The 15,064-nt window shown below is 37.2% G+C and overlaps 1 protein-coding gene across 7 annotated transcripts in view; it reads left to right on the forward strand.

Moving 5' to 3' along the window:
* Positions 1 to 15,064, forward strand: part of tom1l2a (target of myb1 like 2 membrane trafficking protein a) — a 37,358-nt gene that overhangs the window by 12,819 nt on the left and 9,475 nt on the right. For 3 of the 7 annotated variants that reach the window (XM_016452555.1, XM_016452558.1, XM_016452560.1), the window contains exons 2-13: positions 3,516 to 3,600; positions 7,246 to 7,324; positions 7,629 to 7,778; positions 9,458 to 9,592; positions 9,686 to 9,847; positions 10,623 to 10,739; positions 11,243 to 11,376; positions 11,589 to 11,631; positions 11,841 to 11,849; positions 12,484 to 12,661; positions 12,815 to 12,932; positions 13,013 to 13,088. In XM_016452555.1, coding sequence (XP_016308041.1) covers positions 3,516 to 3,600; positions 7,246 to 7,324; positions 7,629 to 7,778; positions 9,458 to 9,592; positions 9,686 to 9,847; positions 10,623 to 10,739; positions 11,243 to 11,376; positions 11,589 to 11,631; positions 11,841 to 11,849; positions 12,484 to 12,661; positions 12,815 to 12,932; positions 13,013 to 13,088 — 1,286 coding nt within the window. The remainder of the gene's footprint in view (positions 1 to 3,515; positions 3,601 to 7,245; positions 7,325 to 7,628; positions 7,779 to 9,457; positions 9,593 to 9,685; positions 9,848 to 10,622; positions 10,740 to 11,242; positions 11,377 to 11,588; positions 11,632 to 11,840; positions 11,850 to 12,483; positions 12,662 to 12,814; positions 12,933 to 13,012; positions 13,089 to 15,064) is intronic. The other 4 variants (XM_016452557.1, XM_016452559.1, XM_016452562.1 and 1 more) reach the window with 2 other exon arrangements.

Genomic DNA, 15,064 nt, shown 5'->3' on the forward strand with positions numbered 1-15,064 from the left:
TGTGGAAGGCATAGGAACAAGAAATGTTCGTCCAATCAAAACGCTCGGTCCGAGCGTTTTAATTGGCTTTCCTCCCTGCCTGTCAACGTATGTATTTGCATACCTCTGCGCACCCGGTTCGCGCAGACAGGATACGTCATGAGCTGACCAGGCGAGAATGGCAGGCAAACATCAACAACCCGATCTTCCTTCCTGATATTGTAGTACTTTTAAAGTTTTCTCACAGGTGAATGACACATGATGTGGCCCAGTGGTTCCCAATTCCAGTCCTCGCGCCCCCCCACTCATTTTGCATGTCTCGCTTAGTTAACACACCCGATTCAGATAACCATCTCGTTAGAAGTGAGCTACGTGCATGAACTGTGTTCCGATCGATATGATCCCTACACAGTGTTCATTGCTCCCTACTCCCTGAGCAGGGGATATCCATTGAAGTTTACTTCATTTTGGAACATTCATTCACGGATTTGCGCAGGACTGGAATTGGGAACCGCTGATGTAGCCTATTGTAGTAATGTTGTCTCTTGTATTCTGGTCTGTGAGCGTATATGCGTTCAGGGGGCGTGGCTTTGGACGGCGATTTGCAGGGAGGGTGGGACGTTCGCTTTCAGTGCTATCAGGCTAAAGATAGCATTTTCCAAGATCTCCTACTGTACCTTTAAAGTTCACTGGCATTTCATAAACATAGCATGTGAACTCTATCGAATGTGAAATCGCTAGTAAATTCTGTCTGCTTTCCTTGCCCGTGTTTCAGAGCGCTGTTATGAATGCGCATCACGGCGGGAGCTCTCTCTCTCTCACTCTCTCTCTCTCTCTCTCTCTCTCTTGCTATAGCGCGTAACTTAAAGTTCACTGGCATTTGCATCCTTTTGTGGAGATGCAAGTTGTAATGTTATGTACGTCTATGTTATGTATCTAATAGACATGTGCCAGTATTCGGTAATGCGATATATCACGGTAATGAATATATAGGCTACTTCAAAATACAGAGAATAATTATTTATTACAAATTATTCCGATTTTTTGGATGCATTTTAAGAATATTTTTTCCATCAACTGATCACAATGCACAACACTGCTGTATGCTGCGTGAAAGATGCGTGCACACTCTGATATAAACAAGCACGGATGAGAAGGGCATGGCAGAGTGCGTGAGAGATGCTCTGGATGAAAGCGCACATTCACTCTCCGACAGCAGATGGCGATGAACAGTAGAAATGCAGCCGTTACCCCGGAAACCCCGTAAATAAAGCAGCTGTGCTACTTTCTAAAACATATTTAAATGGTTTAAATAACCATTCAGATTTTTGTATTCGCAGTGGTATTCATCACAGCGTCAAATACTTAAATATTTAGACTTAATAGGCTATTTATTTTCAAACTTTTTTTACATTTTAATCTGGATTACAAATGCTCTAGATATTGTTTGAAAATGTTTTGATTCTTTATTGTTTGGTCACACTTTACATTAAGGCTCTATTAATTAACATTAGTTAATTCTAGGGCTTCCCTCGACTAGTAGTCGCTCATTTTAAGCATTAGTCGACTAATCGCACGTTTATTAATAAACCATTTAAATCATTATAATGAGCCTTTAATTGCCCACATAGCCTAATAAGCGCTCAAGCGCACGCATAAAGCTTGCCACAGTGCACCGCAGAAGTAATGATTATGAATGTGTTCAGGGAAAAACAGTAAGGAGACTGCATTAAAGGGTTAGTTCACCCAAAAATGAAAATTAGGCCATAAATTACTCACCCTCAAGTCGGGCTGTGCAAAAAATCGAAGCGAAAAATGCAGGCGATTCATTGCCGATTTTGAACGCGATTTTGTGTAGCTTGTCAGTGATCTATGGCTCTGTGTAGTAAATGCCGCTCCATCTGAAAGCACGTGATGGAGATTTACTACTAATCACCAGAAGCGGCTTTACTGACTAGATTCGCATGAAAATCACATTCGATTTTTTGCCCAGCCCTACCCTCAAAGCATCCTAGGTGTATATGACTTTCTTCTTTGAGACAAATCCAGTCGGAGTTATTTAAAAAATGGTCTTTGATCTTTCAAGCTGTTTAATGGCACTCAGCGGGTGTTGCAGTGCTTCAGTCCAAAAGAAGTTAAATAAAAAGCGCCCCTCCATTAAAAAAAACAAAGGCCTCCTGTAGCGAATCGATGCGTTTTTGTAAGAAAAATAACCATATTTAAAACATAATATTCAATTTAATCTAGCTTGCACTCACTGTTGTACAAGGAACCAGCTCCGGGCGGATGACGTATGATTTCAGCGTTACGCATGCGCCGCTCAGAAGTGACGAACGCGGAAGCGCAGCTGAGAGATCAAAACTTTGCTTCCTTTGCAACTGTTAACAAACGTTGGTTTTCACGAGACTCACCGGCGAATGCGCAAAGCTGAACTCATATGTTATCCGCCCGGAACTGCTTCCGTGTACAAACCCGCTGAGTACAACGATAGAGCTTGAAAGATCAAAGACCATTTTTTATATAACTCTGACTGGATTCGTCTGAAAGAAGAAAGGCATATACACCTAGGATGCATCGGGGGTGAGTAAAATGCAGCCTAATTTTCATTTTTGGGTGAACTAACCCTTTAACTAAGGTTAACTAATGAGATCTTATTGTAAAGTGTTACTTATTGGTCTTTATAATTCTTTTGTCTGTGTGAATTTTTTTTACTTTATACTTTTTTTGTGTATTACTTTATTGTATGTAAATGTTCAGTTCTTCTTGTTATAAGAAAAAAGTTATTAAACTTGTTATACTTTGACAACACTTTTTTGCAACTAAATTTCAATACCGTTATACCGTATACTGTGATAAAAGCATTAGCAATTAATGACAACATGAAAATTTTATACCATCAAATGCCTAGTATCTAAGTTATCTGATTAATATCATAGGATGTGTCATAGAACAGGCTTCCGTTTATTGGCTTAAAGTCACTCAGCTTCACCTCAGGCAGCTATTCCTTTTTAGATGCTTCTTTTTTTAATAACATTGCTGCATCATAATCATAATCTAACAGTGTTCTACTAATCATGTTTACATACTCAAGTTTAGTTCTTTCAAATATGACAGATTATATAAATTGAAATTTATAATAGAATGATATTTATATAAATACCCATGGTTGTATTATATACACATTTTTTTATTAAATCAATATATTATATTTATTTACAGAAGTATTTTATCTCATCATACCTCAAACTACTGCAGTTTACGTTTCATCAGTGTTTGACGACATTGCAAGGTGTTTTGAATTTTGCCAGTTGACGTGACCGTCAACAGATATCCCGTCTTCAGGGAATAGGGAGCAGTGAGCACTGCTAGTCTGTTGATTGGGACGCACTTCCAGATGTGGTCATGTGGCTGGAACTCATAATTGATTTTGATACGCTGTGTTGAGCCACCAGGATTAAATGTTTTGTCTTGCATGTGTTTGTTTGTGTCCGTAATTGAGACGGCCCGCTGATCTGTGTGTGGTTTGTTTCTCACAGAGAAAGCCACAGATGGCTCCCTGCAAAATGAAGACTGGACACTCAACATGGAGATCTGTGACATCATTAATGAGACCGAGGAAGGGTGAGAGAGCAGCACACAAACACACACTCGCACACAGCGCCTGCTGATGACTCACAGCGACTCTCACTGACTCATTCAGTACGACAGAGCTGTCTGAGCAGCAGACTGACTGGGAATGTGCTGTCGTAGCGTTGTACTCCATTCTAATGGGTTCTCACACTCCCATGTGGCCCTGTTTAAAGCTGACATTAAGAAGCATAAAACCTCTATGACTCTTTCTTTCTTCTGCAGTTTTGTCTATACAGTGAAAGTACAAACAATTTACTTTCATTGTATTTTCTTTAAAAAAAAAAAAAATTATTATTATTTTATTTTTTTTTTTTTGAAGAAATAGTCTTAAATGTACAACCTTGGAAGACAACAACTGTTAGAGGAAACATTTTTTTTCTCTTATGCTCACCAAGGCTGCATTAATTTGATCAAAAATACAATAAAAACAGTAATATTGTGAAATAGTATTACAATTTAAAATAACCATTCTCTGTTTGAATATATTTTCAAATGTAATTTATTCTTGTGATGCAAAGCTGAATTTTCAGCATCATTACTCCAGTCTTCAGTGTCACATGATTCTTCAGAAATCATTCTAATATACTGATTTGCTGCTCAAGAAACATTTATTATTATTACCAATGTTGAAAACAGTTGTTCTGCTTCATATTTTGTCAGAACCGTGATACATTTGTTTTTAGTGCTGTCAAATGATTCATTGCGATTAATCGCATCCAAAATAAAAGTTTTTTTTTACATTAATATATGTGTGTGTGCTGTGTATATTTATTATGTATATATAAATACACACACATACAGTTTATATATTGAAAATATTTACATGTATATATTCGTATAATTGATATTATATAATTTAATATATAAACCTAACATATTTTTATTAAATATATACTTGCATGTGTGTGTATTTACATAATAAATATACACAGTACACACACATATATTATCTAAACAAAAACTTTTATTTTGGATGCGATTAATCGTTTGACAGCACTATTTGTTTTAAGGATTCCTTCATGAATAGAAAGCTCAAAAGAAAAGCATTTATTTGAACAAATCTTTTTTAATATTACAAATGCCTTTACTGTCACATTTGATCAATTTAATGCATCTTTTATAAATAAAAGTATTAATTACTTTTACTTAAAAAAAAAAAAATCTTATTGACCCCAAAACTTTTGAAAGGTAGTGTATGTAGTCAAGTAACCAGCTAGATGAAAACCAGTCACAAGTAGTCACAGTACACTTGCAGTTTTATTTGGTAACTGTGTCTCGGCTGACCACTTAGATTAATCCTGAGTCACAGTGCTGTTCCTACTCCATATGATTCTTTACTTTCTCTTTTTCTCTCACACACTCTGTCGTCAGACTGGCACTACAGGCTTGTCTCTGTTCTGTTTGAGGGAACACAGGACTCTGTTGTGCTCTACTCTGTTTGGGCTGTTTTTTTCTTGTTGCTTTCAAAGTTGTGGGTGTTTTCAAAAATGTAAACAATCTTTCCTGTTTTTTAATGATGCATTCCATTATTTGCATAAGCGCCTCTTTAAGCAGATTATGCCAGACTAAGCATACATTTAGAACAGTGCGGTCTTAGGCTATAATATTGATAGAAAGTGCATTTAAGTATTCATTATTCAAATTGCCAGTCAATTCTGTCCCATGCAGTTTTGATTTTCACTTCTGCTATTTTGTACTTCCCATAATGCAAGAGATTATTACTATAGTTCCTCCTCTCTGGTAGACTTTTCTGCACATGATGACTATATCTAAAGTCACATACTTCCCTAGTATCGAGTAGGCGAAAAACACAGTAGCCCCTCACTGCAGAACACAAGATCCAGGGGGCGTGGTGGGATCCACATCTAGGGGGTGGAGATTGGTGGGTTTAGGGATCAGGGGGTGGAGACGGGTGGGTTTAGGTATATGTAAGGTGGGAGGAGTTGGATCTGGATCCAACCACGCCCCCTGGATCTTGTGTTCTGCAGTGAGGACCATCTCGAAAAACAGTATGTGAAAAGACTATTCATTAAAAAAAAGTAGGTGAAACCTAACCAGATGACCAACTGCTTCCTGCGAGATCCGAATCTGATTACCGTTTTCCTAGACGATTTGTGAATGGCAGTGAAGCAGCACACATGCCAATGACAACATAGCAAATGTAATACATCTGTATTTCATTCATAATAAATACATTCATATTAAATATAACATACTTTTTAGTGATTGCGAAGTACTTGCTTATTCAAAAGGAGTACTACTGAGGGAGTATGCAATTTCAGCCTGAGCAAATTTCCTTTTTAAGACAAGTCAGTTGGCGGACATCTTCATGACAGTCCTTATCAAAAATGCTGATTGCTTCTTTTAACTATGGTGCGATATTGAGCATAATTTCTTCTATTCATTTTTACAGTTAAATCGTCTCTACGTTGAGTTCAGTTTTTAGTAGCTGATGTTGTTGTTCTTGCTTACGAAAGCTTATAAAAAAACGACATGGGAGCTTTGATCCCACCATGGGAAAAGACAAAGCTGGGAGTTGATGAACTTCCTGTCAATAAATTACAGTGTGTTTTTGTAAGAGGGCTTTCGGTAGTGGCGGATTGAGTCTTTTAATTCCTATCATGAGCTCACAGAGTGATCTGCTAAATTGCATGTTATAAAATGGATAGTTATGATCCTGGGTACTGATTGGTCAATCCAGTCATGCTGAAATACACAACATAGAAACGTCTATGATGCAAATCAACAGCTTTTTACTGTAGCTACTTGTAGGGGTTTGTTCAAATCCTTAACCCTAAGTCTGAGCAATACAACTAAAAAGAGTTGTATTGAGTGTGATACAGCTACTTCAATAGAGTATGTTCATATCAATAGCTCTATAAAGCCTGTTCACACCAAGAGCGATAACTACAGAAGTAATTATTAAAGGGATAGTTCAGCAAAAAATGAAAATTCTGTCATTAATTACTCACCCTCATGTCGTTCCAAACCCGTAAGACCTTCGTTCGTCTTCAGAACACAAATTAAGATATTTGTGATGAAATCCGAGAAGCTTTCTGACCCTCCATAGACATCAACACAACTGACACGTTCAAGGCCTAGAAAGGCAGTAAGGACATTGTTAAAATAGTCCATGTGACATCAGCAGTTCAACCATAATATTATGAAGCTACGACAATACTTTTTGTGTGCAAAGAAAACAAAAATAATGATTTTATTTTGGGAATTTTGTGTGAAGGCGGAAGATTTTGGTCTCGGTTTGAAAAGTGACTTCTGAGTGTCATGTTACATTTATATACAATAGACATTGGACCTTTTTTTCTTGTGAAATTTGCCAAAATATTGTGTAACTGTAAGTGTCTCACTTAAAAAATAAATAAATAAAAATACAATAAAAGAGAACAGTGGAGTCCACACCACAACTATAAACAGTTTTTAAGAGCATTTTTTTCCCAGCCGATGAATGTTAAAAACATTGACAGCCAAACAAAATTAATTCAGAGTGTCGGCTGTAATGTTGACAGAACATAACCGAAGCTTACGCTTAGAATAAATATACTGTTAATTTCTGTTGTGCGTGTGATAATATAGTATGGTGAGCTGTTGTCAAATCATCTAAACTGTGTGCCCCCACAGGCCTAAAGATGCCATGCGTGCGGTGAAAAAGAGACTCAGTGGCAACAGGAACTTCCGTGAAGTGATGCTGGCTCTAACCGTGAGTGACAGTGTGCTGGACATTCTCTCACTTTCACATAAACCCTTGTGTTCATGCTGTCATAAATGAAGGTGGAGGAGCAAAATCTGGTGTTTAGTCTGGTGCTGTGCACTTTTAATAGTTAATGACAACTGAGTACTTTGTAAACCCCACTTCAGGCCTGCTGGAGGCTATTTTGACATTCGAAGAAGGTATTTTGTGAGGATTTGAATGCATTATGCTCCTGTTTTGTGTGGTCATCTGGGAGCTTCAGCTTGTCTAAATAATCAATAATCTTAGCTGCTTGTATAATTGTCTTTTCTAGGTGCTGGAGACTTGCGTGAAAAACTGCGGCCACCGTTTTCACGTCCACATCGCCAATAGAGATTTCATCGAAGGTGTCTTGGTGAAGATCATCACTCCGAAGACCAACCCTCCTGCTATAGTACAGGACAAAGTGCTGTCACTGATTCAGGTGAACTGAGTGAGGCAAACGGCCCAACCCAGATTACAAACTTCCTCCTGAACTCTTCCTTTGTTTCTGCAATAAAACCACCACTGATAGCCGTTGCTGCATTCTAAGCATTTCCATTCAGAATGGGTGCGGGCTGGAAACTAGGTCTGATGGACTTGGTCTGTGAGGCTGCATGCAATTGCATTAATTCTAGTTGACTGGAAGCCATTACTGAATCAGATTGACTCAGTTTAGATAGATCGCTGACAGTTTCCTTGATGGTGTACAGGGCATAGCTGCATTTGCATTTTCTCAAATCAAATGGTTACATGGATTTTCAGCCTCTAAAATTTCACACTGAATTGTTTTTTTTATTTTATTTTATTTTTTTTAGTTTTATTTTATTTGATTACATTTTTGATTTGTCAACTACATTTTCGGGCCATCTGAGAACAAATGAATCAAATCCATCTTTATTTGATACTCTAACTCTAGCACTCTCTATTCTAATTCTATTTTATATATTTGTTGACTTGACCCTTTAACACGTGCACTCTCTATTTGTTTTCCAACTGCTTGTTTTCTTAAAAAAGGCCTCTAACTTTAGCCTTCTCTATTCTTTTTCAATTCTATCTACTTGTTTTCTTTTTGTTTTTATATATATATATATATATATATATAAACCCTTGCTACGTGTACTGCGTTAGGCTAACCAAGACTTGTCATAGCACTTGCATATTATTGCTTTTTTGTTGGTTTTGATTGCTTCTATTGTCCTCATTTATAAGTCGCTTTGGATAAAAGCGTCTGCTAAATGACTAAATGTAAATGTGGCCTTTATAACTACCACTATTAGATAACAAGTGTATCCCTAACATCCAGAGCATATTTTCTGCCAAATTTGGCAATTATAAACATTTTCTAACCTAGTGTTTCTCAACCAGGGACCCAGGGCCCAATAGGGGGCCTCAGCAAACTTCCAAAAGATGACTTTTAACATACTTAACATACTAAAAATTATTTAAAGACAAAACAAGCTAAAAACAACAACAAAAAAGTTATTTCTTATATTAATTCACCCCCATGACCATTTTTTAAAAATTAAGAAACAAGATTTCCACTGTCTTGAAAAAACTGGATATATGTGGAAGCCTAATTTTAAATTTCTAGACCTGGAAAAGTTATGTAAATTAATAAAATTATTGTAACTCTATGAAACTTTTTATAATGCATATACGTTTTCCTAGTTATGCCAAGCGCCTAAAATACTTTATCGGGTAAAATTTGTGGAAGTAAAAGATATTTTTTTAAATACTTATCTAATAAGTCACGTAAAACTGTAAAACTCATGGTGCGTTTAAATATTGTTGTGAACAGAGGAGGGACCAGAAATAAAAAAAGTTGATCAATAACCTGCTCTAACCTATTCCATCTGCTTGGACCGCAATGATTTCCACTTGTGTACTGTAAATTTATCAAGAATGGCCATTGGCAAGAGTGATTAACAAAATTCAGTTTGCACATGCATTGAGTTGTGAATTCCTTTTACCTGCTAAAAAACATGTATTGCTAATGGTTGAAAACTTTACCTGATAATGCCCAGTTATGTGTAAATTAGGAGTCACTTCCTGTGAGATAGCTCTTGTATAGTTCCACTATACATTAACCAATCACCTCTCTGTCTTTGTGTTTCGGCCCAGGCTTGGGCAGATGCGTTCAGGAGCAGCCCAGACCTCACTGGAGTCGTGCACATTTACGAGGAGCTGAAGAGGAAAGGAGTTGAGTTCCCCATGGCAGACCTGGATGCTTTGTCACCCATCCACACACCACAGCGGGTGAGAAACACACAACACTTACAGGGTTTAGCAGTGGGTTCTTCAGTATGTTTTCATTCATTTCACTTCATCCTTTCTTGTGTGTCATTCTAGGGAGTCCCAGAGGTAGATCCAGGCACACACAAGTACAGAGCTCCTGCTCAGCCCAACACAGCATCTCAAACGGGCCCTAGACCTGCAGCTGCTGCAACAGCTGACTTCAACCCCACCCAGATCCCACCTGTATCGGGACCCATCACAGCAAACCCAGAGCAGGTCACACTCACCTCAGAATAGACTTTGCTGTATTCAGTGCTAAAATGAAATGTGTTGAAAACCTGTTCCAAAACCAATGAGCTGACTTACACTGTGTCCTCGCACGACAGACACATTGTCGCGCAAGCCAATCAATGAAGAGCTTATTGACACGTCCGGTTTGACAAGTCCAGTTTTTATCAGAAAATGCAATGATTTTATTTGTGCGAGTGACTTAAAAAACGCTGTGCAAGTAATCTAAAGCGATAACGCGAAACAAATATTCGCTTCACTTTTGGTGTGCACACACCATTACAGCTAAAACCAATTTATTGTGAATAATGCTTTAGAGATAATCTTAATCTGAAACATTTTCCTAACTTCCATGCAGAAGTTTGGGGCATTAAGATTTTTGTTTAAAAAAATATGTATACTCTTATTCAGCAAGCATGCAATAAATTGATAAAAAGTGACAGTAAAAACATTTATATATTTTTTAATATAAATATCACAGTATCAAAGTATCACAGTTTCCACAAAAATATTAAACTGTTTACAGCATTTGACAATAATAAGAAATGTTTCTTGAGCAGCAAATCAGCATATTAGACTGATTTCTGAAAGATCATGTGACACTGAAGACTGAAGTAATGATGCTGGAAATTCAGCTTTGCATCACAGGAATAAATTACATTTTACAATATATTCACATAAAAAGCAGTTATTTTCATTTGTAGAAATATTTCACAATATTACTGTTTTTGTTGATTCGGAAGTGTTTTGTTCGTGTGTACAGATCGCAAGGCTGAGAAGTGAGCTGGACGTTGTGCGTGGGAATATTAAAGTGATGTCGGAGATGCTGACAGAGTTGGTGCCGGGCCAAGAAGACGCCTCTGATCTCGAGCTACTCCAGGTCCGAGAGTTTTCCCACTGCGCTCAAATCTTTTGTACAGTGAATATGCGTATAAATGATGCCATATGTTTACCTAGAGCAATTGAACACAAATTAAATCCAATGGATCTGTGGCCTAGCACATAGCATAGCTTCTCGGACATATTGAGGTGTGGTGCTCATGTTGGCTATTTGGGTTCTAATCCAGCATGCAACATCCCATTCTCCTTTCTTCTCACCAAAATTGTCCATGTTCTTAATACGCACCACTACAATAAAAGACCATAGTAAAAAAAAAAAAAAAGTCTAGATATTTTGAATCTAAACATCACCACAAGAGGGTGTAGCAATACAGTGTTTTAAAATAGACAAGCAGCTCATCTACTGCATGTCTATGATTCTGTTCATTATATAGGTTTGTATGTACATTATTATGTCCTTTCTATACTCGACTGGGAAAATGTTCCATAATAATGCAAACTGATAAGAATAACAGCAAAGCTGAAGTGCATGTTGTGTGTCAGGAGCTGAACAGGACGTGTCGAGCCATGCAGCACAGGGTAGTGGAGCTCATCTCTCGCGTGTCTAACGAAGAGGTCACCGAAGAGCTGCTACACATCAACGATGATTTAAACAACAGCTTCCTGCGCTACGAGAGGTGAGAAGAAGTGTCCGTCACAAAAAGATTCCCTCGTCAGCCTTTATCTGACAGCTCTCAGAGGAAGCTCTGACTTAACGTCTCCGCACTCAGCTCAGGCTTCCCTTTGATTTCCCTTCCTTTGCTCAGGGTCTGAAAACACATTAACATTTCTTTCATCTCCATCGTGACGAGTGTTTTTGATTTTTCACCGGCACTCTGTGTTCTAACAGGTATGAGAGATACAGAGTAGGCAGAGCAGCACAAAACAACGGGGTGAGTTTGACACTGAAGTACTGCCTTCTGAACACACAAAATACTGTCTGTATCAGTATAAAAAAGTTCATCTTTTATTTGTTTGTCTTTGTTGTTGAGTATTTCATTGTTTCTTGTATGGTATATATATGCCCTGTGATAATATTTGTCTGTTGAGTGCATGCTCATGTTTTTTTATTTTTTTATTTTATTGTTTGCGCGATACTTAGCTGAGAGAGGCAAGTATGATGCACCATTGTGTAGATGTGAGTGGAGTGGAGTGGTAAACCAGTGTAATGCATTGCCTATTAACTCTAGAGATTTAGACCCTAGAAATAAAACTATTGTTTCTCATTGTCTTCATTACTTGTCCTGTCCAATACCAATGTTATATGCCTTGTTTCTCTAGCAATTTTTTACAGCTTTTCCATTAAAAAAAAGATCTCAGACTCTTTAGTCTGAGAGAAGTGTAATCCTCACCTGTGTATGTGAATTTGCAGGTTTATTATATTTAACTTGATTAATGAATTTAAATAATTTAAAAGTATGGTAAATCAGGAAATTTGTTTATTAGTATTATTATTAAAGTATATTAATAAAATATTATATATGTTATATAAAATATATTAATAATTGCAAATACAGGATTTTATATATATATATATATATAATTTATTGTAAACGTACATAATTTATTAAAGTTATTAAATTATATATAATATATAATTATATATAAGAAACCCCCCCCCCATTTCTGAATCAAGCTGTATTACAATATTAGAATGCCTTTATTATGCCACTATATAGCGGGTGAAGAAATAGAGAGTTCTTTTGATTCTGATTGATAACTACGTGTGTGTTGTGAATGCACAGGTCCTGAATGAGGCTTCAGAGGAGGATAATCTAATAGATTTGGGCCCTGCTTCTCCAGCAGTGGTCACTCCTCGGGTCAGCACTACTCCCACATCCACCCTGCGGCCTCCTCCTCCTGCTGCTGCTGCTCCTGCTCTTGCTGCTGCTGCATCTCTCTCCACACAGCTGGCAGGACTTGGTGAGGGTCTCACGAGCACATCTTAATCAGGATGACAATATAGACTCGATACAGCCAATAAACCTTAAAATCAGTTCATTTAAAGCCATATACATAAACAAAAGTATTTAACATGATTTTTTTTATGACTTTGTCATGATTTACTCCCGGTAGAAGTGGGTGCAGACAGCGTCACCGGGACTCTCAGCTCTCTGACTGCTCACAACCCTCAGGACGACTTTGACATGTTCGCCCACACCAGGTCCAGCTCTCTGGCTGACCAGCGCAAAAAGTGAGTGCCATTTCCACACCACTATAGTTTAACCACATTAAAAAAAACAACTCTAAACTATGTTCTCTGCTTATTTCCAGCGTTAAATACGAGGAACCTCAGGCTCTGGTGGGCCTGGCGTCTGCTTTAGACATCAGACAGCAAAATGCCACTGGGGTGAGTTTCTTACTGCATGTATATTGATAGTGATGAAGGGTTTGGGTTTTGTGGGGTGCTAATGGCTGACGAGACTCTCTGATCACTGCATGTTATTACTTCACTTAGACCTCACTGTTTCTCAGAAGATGGGGACTCGCACTAGTTTTGAATGGCAAATTTAACACATTTCTAGTCCTCTGCCTTTGCATGTCATTCGTTGTCACTTTTGGCATAAAAATGCTCCTGTTCTCATGTATTGGCACTATGAGGTCTTTATGGAAGAATATAAGTTGCTGCCTTCATAAGACCACAGTGCTATGTATATTCCTTACAAAATGCCACTACAATAATTGTTGCTGTAATTAAAATGTGATGATTGGTATTAGCCACCATTAAACTTAATGTCAAAAAAGTTGTTCTAAGTTTCTACACTCAAAAAAGTACAAAGCTGTCTCTGGGGTAATACCACAAGCTAAAAGGTACATCTTTGTGCTGTATTTGGCCGAGATACAACTATTTGAAAACCTGGAATCTGAGGATGCTAAAAAATCAAAATACTGAGAAAATCGCCTTTAAAGTTGTCCAAATTAAGTTCTTAGCAATGCATATTACTAATCAAAAATGAAGTTTTGATATATTTACGGTAAGAAATTTACAAAATATCTTCATGGAACATGATCTTTACTTAATATCCTAATGATTTTTTGATAATTTTGACCCATACAATGTTTTTTTGGCTATTGCTAAAAATATACCCAAGCGACTTAAAATTTATTTTGTGCTCCAGGGTCACATATTAGTACTTTAAAAGTACATATTAGTACCTTTTGAAAGGGCATTGCCCCAGTGACAGTTTTGTACCTTTTTTTCTGAGAGTGAAACACAGTTTCAGTGTCAGTGACAAATAAGGGTGTCCACAATAAAGAAAAGGAACATCTTTGTCATGTCACACCACATCACTTTTTGAGAACGTTTTTCAAATATTTTGTTTTGTAATAAATAATATATAATATTTAAATAATTAAATAAATGTAAAAAATCACATGTACATAATTATTAAAGCCTATGCCAAGTTATTTAATAAGGTTTTCATTCTTTTAAAGGGATAGTTCACCCAAAAATGAAAATTCTGTCATTAATTACTCACCCTCATGTCGTTACAAACCCGTAAGACCTTCGTTCATCTTCAGGACACATATTAAGGTGTTTTTGATAAAATCCGAGAGCTTTCTGACCCTCCATAGAGAGCAATGCAACTGACATGTTCAAGACCCAGAAAGGTATTAAAGATATTTTTAAAATAGTCCATGTGACATCAGTGGTTCAACTTCCATACCGGACATTTGAAGGGTCGTTCTGAAGAATGCACCTGTCGGACGTGACTGCTGAGATGATCAGGCCTGTGAGATCGAGCGAGAGACGCTTTAGCAGGCTGTCATCACATTAGGGCTGAAAAACTACATCAGAATTTTGCACTAAAATATTATCAACATTCAAATTTAAAAGAATTTCAGTTAGAGGGAAAAAAAAGCTTTTGGCTTCTCTCCTGAGGCCACAAGGGGGCGCATCGAGCAAAATATCACTAATGCACGTTTATTCAAAGCAATAAAATAACACAACTATCTTCAAAAAAAAAGTGCATAATGTTTAAAGTAATGTCTATAAACCATATATAATTAATAAAGTTGCTTAAACAATTAGAAACAAAACAGCATCATGCATGTATGTATAGTTTAATACAAAGGACCGAAAACCATTCACAAAGAATACTTTCTTCATTTAAAAACTTGAGTTGCAGTAGGATGGGGAAAACCGCCATAAAGTCTTGAGACATGTTTTTTAAAAGTTGAACTTACATTCATTTTACATTTTACATGCTTTCTAAACATGCGGCTCTCTTGTGCGAGACGCGAGTGCAATGAAGATCGATGTCCCTCTAGAAAATGCGATAAATTTGCATTCTGTGTGAACGGCTTGGTTTCGGTTTTGCCGTC

The sequence above is a fragment of the Sinocyclocheilus anshuiensis genome, unplaced genomic scaffold, assembly GCF_001515605.1.
Source record: "Sinocyclocheilus anshuiensis isolate Anshui unplaced genomic scaffold, SAMN03320099.WGS_v1.1 scaffold1265, whole genome shotgun sequence".
Lineage (NCBI taxonomy): Eukaryota > Metazoa > Chordata > Actinopteri > Cypriniformes > Cyprinidae > Sinocyclocheilus > Sinocyclocheilus anshuiensis.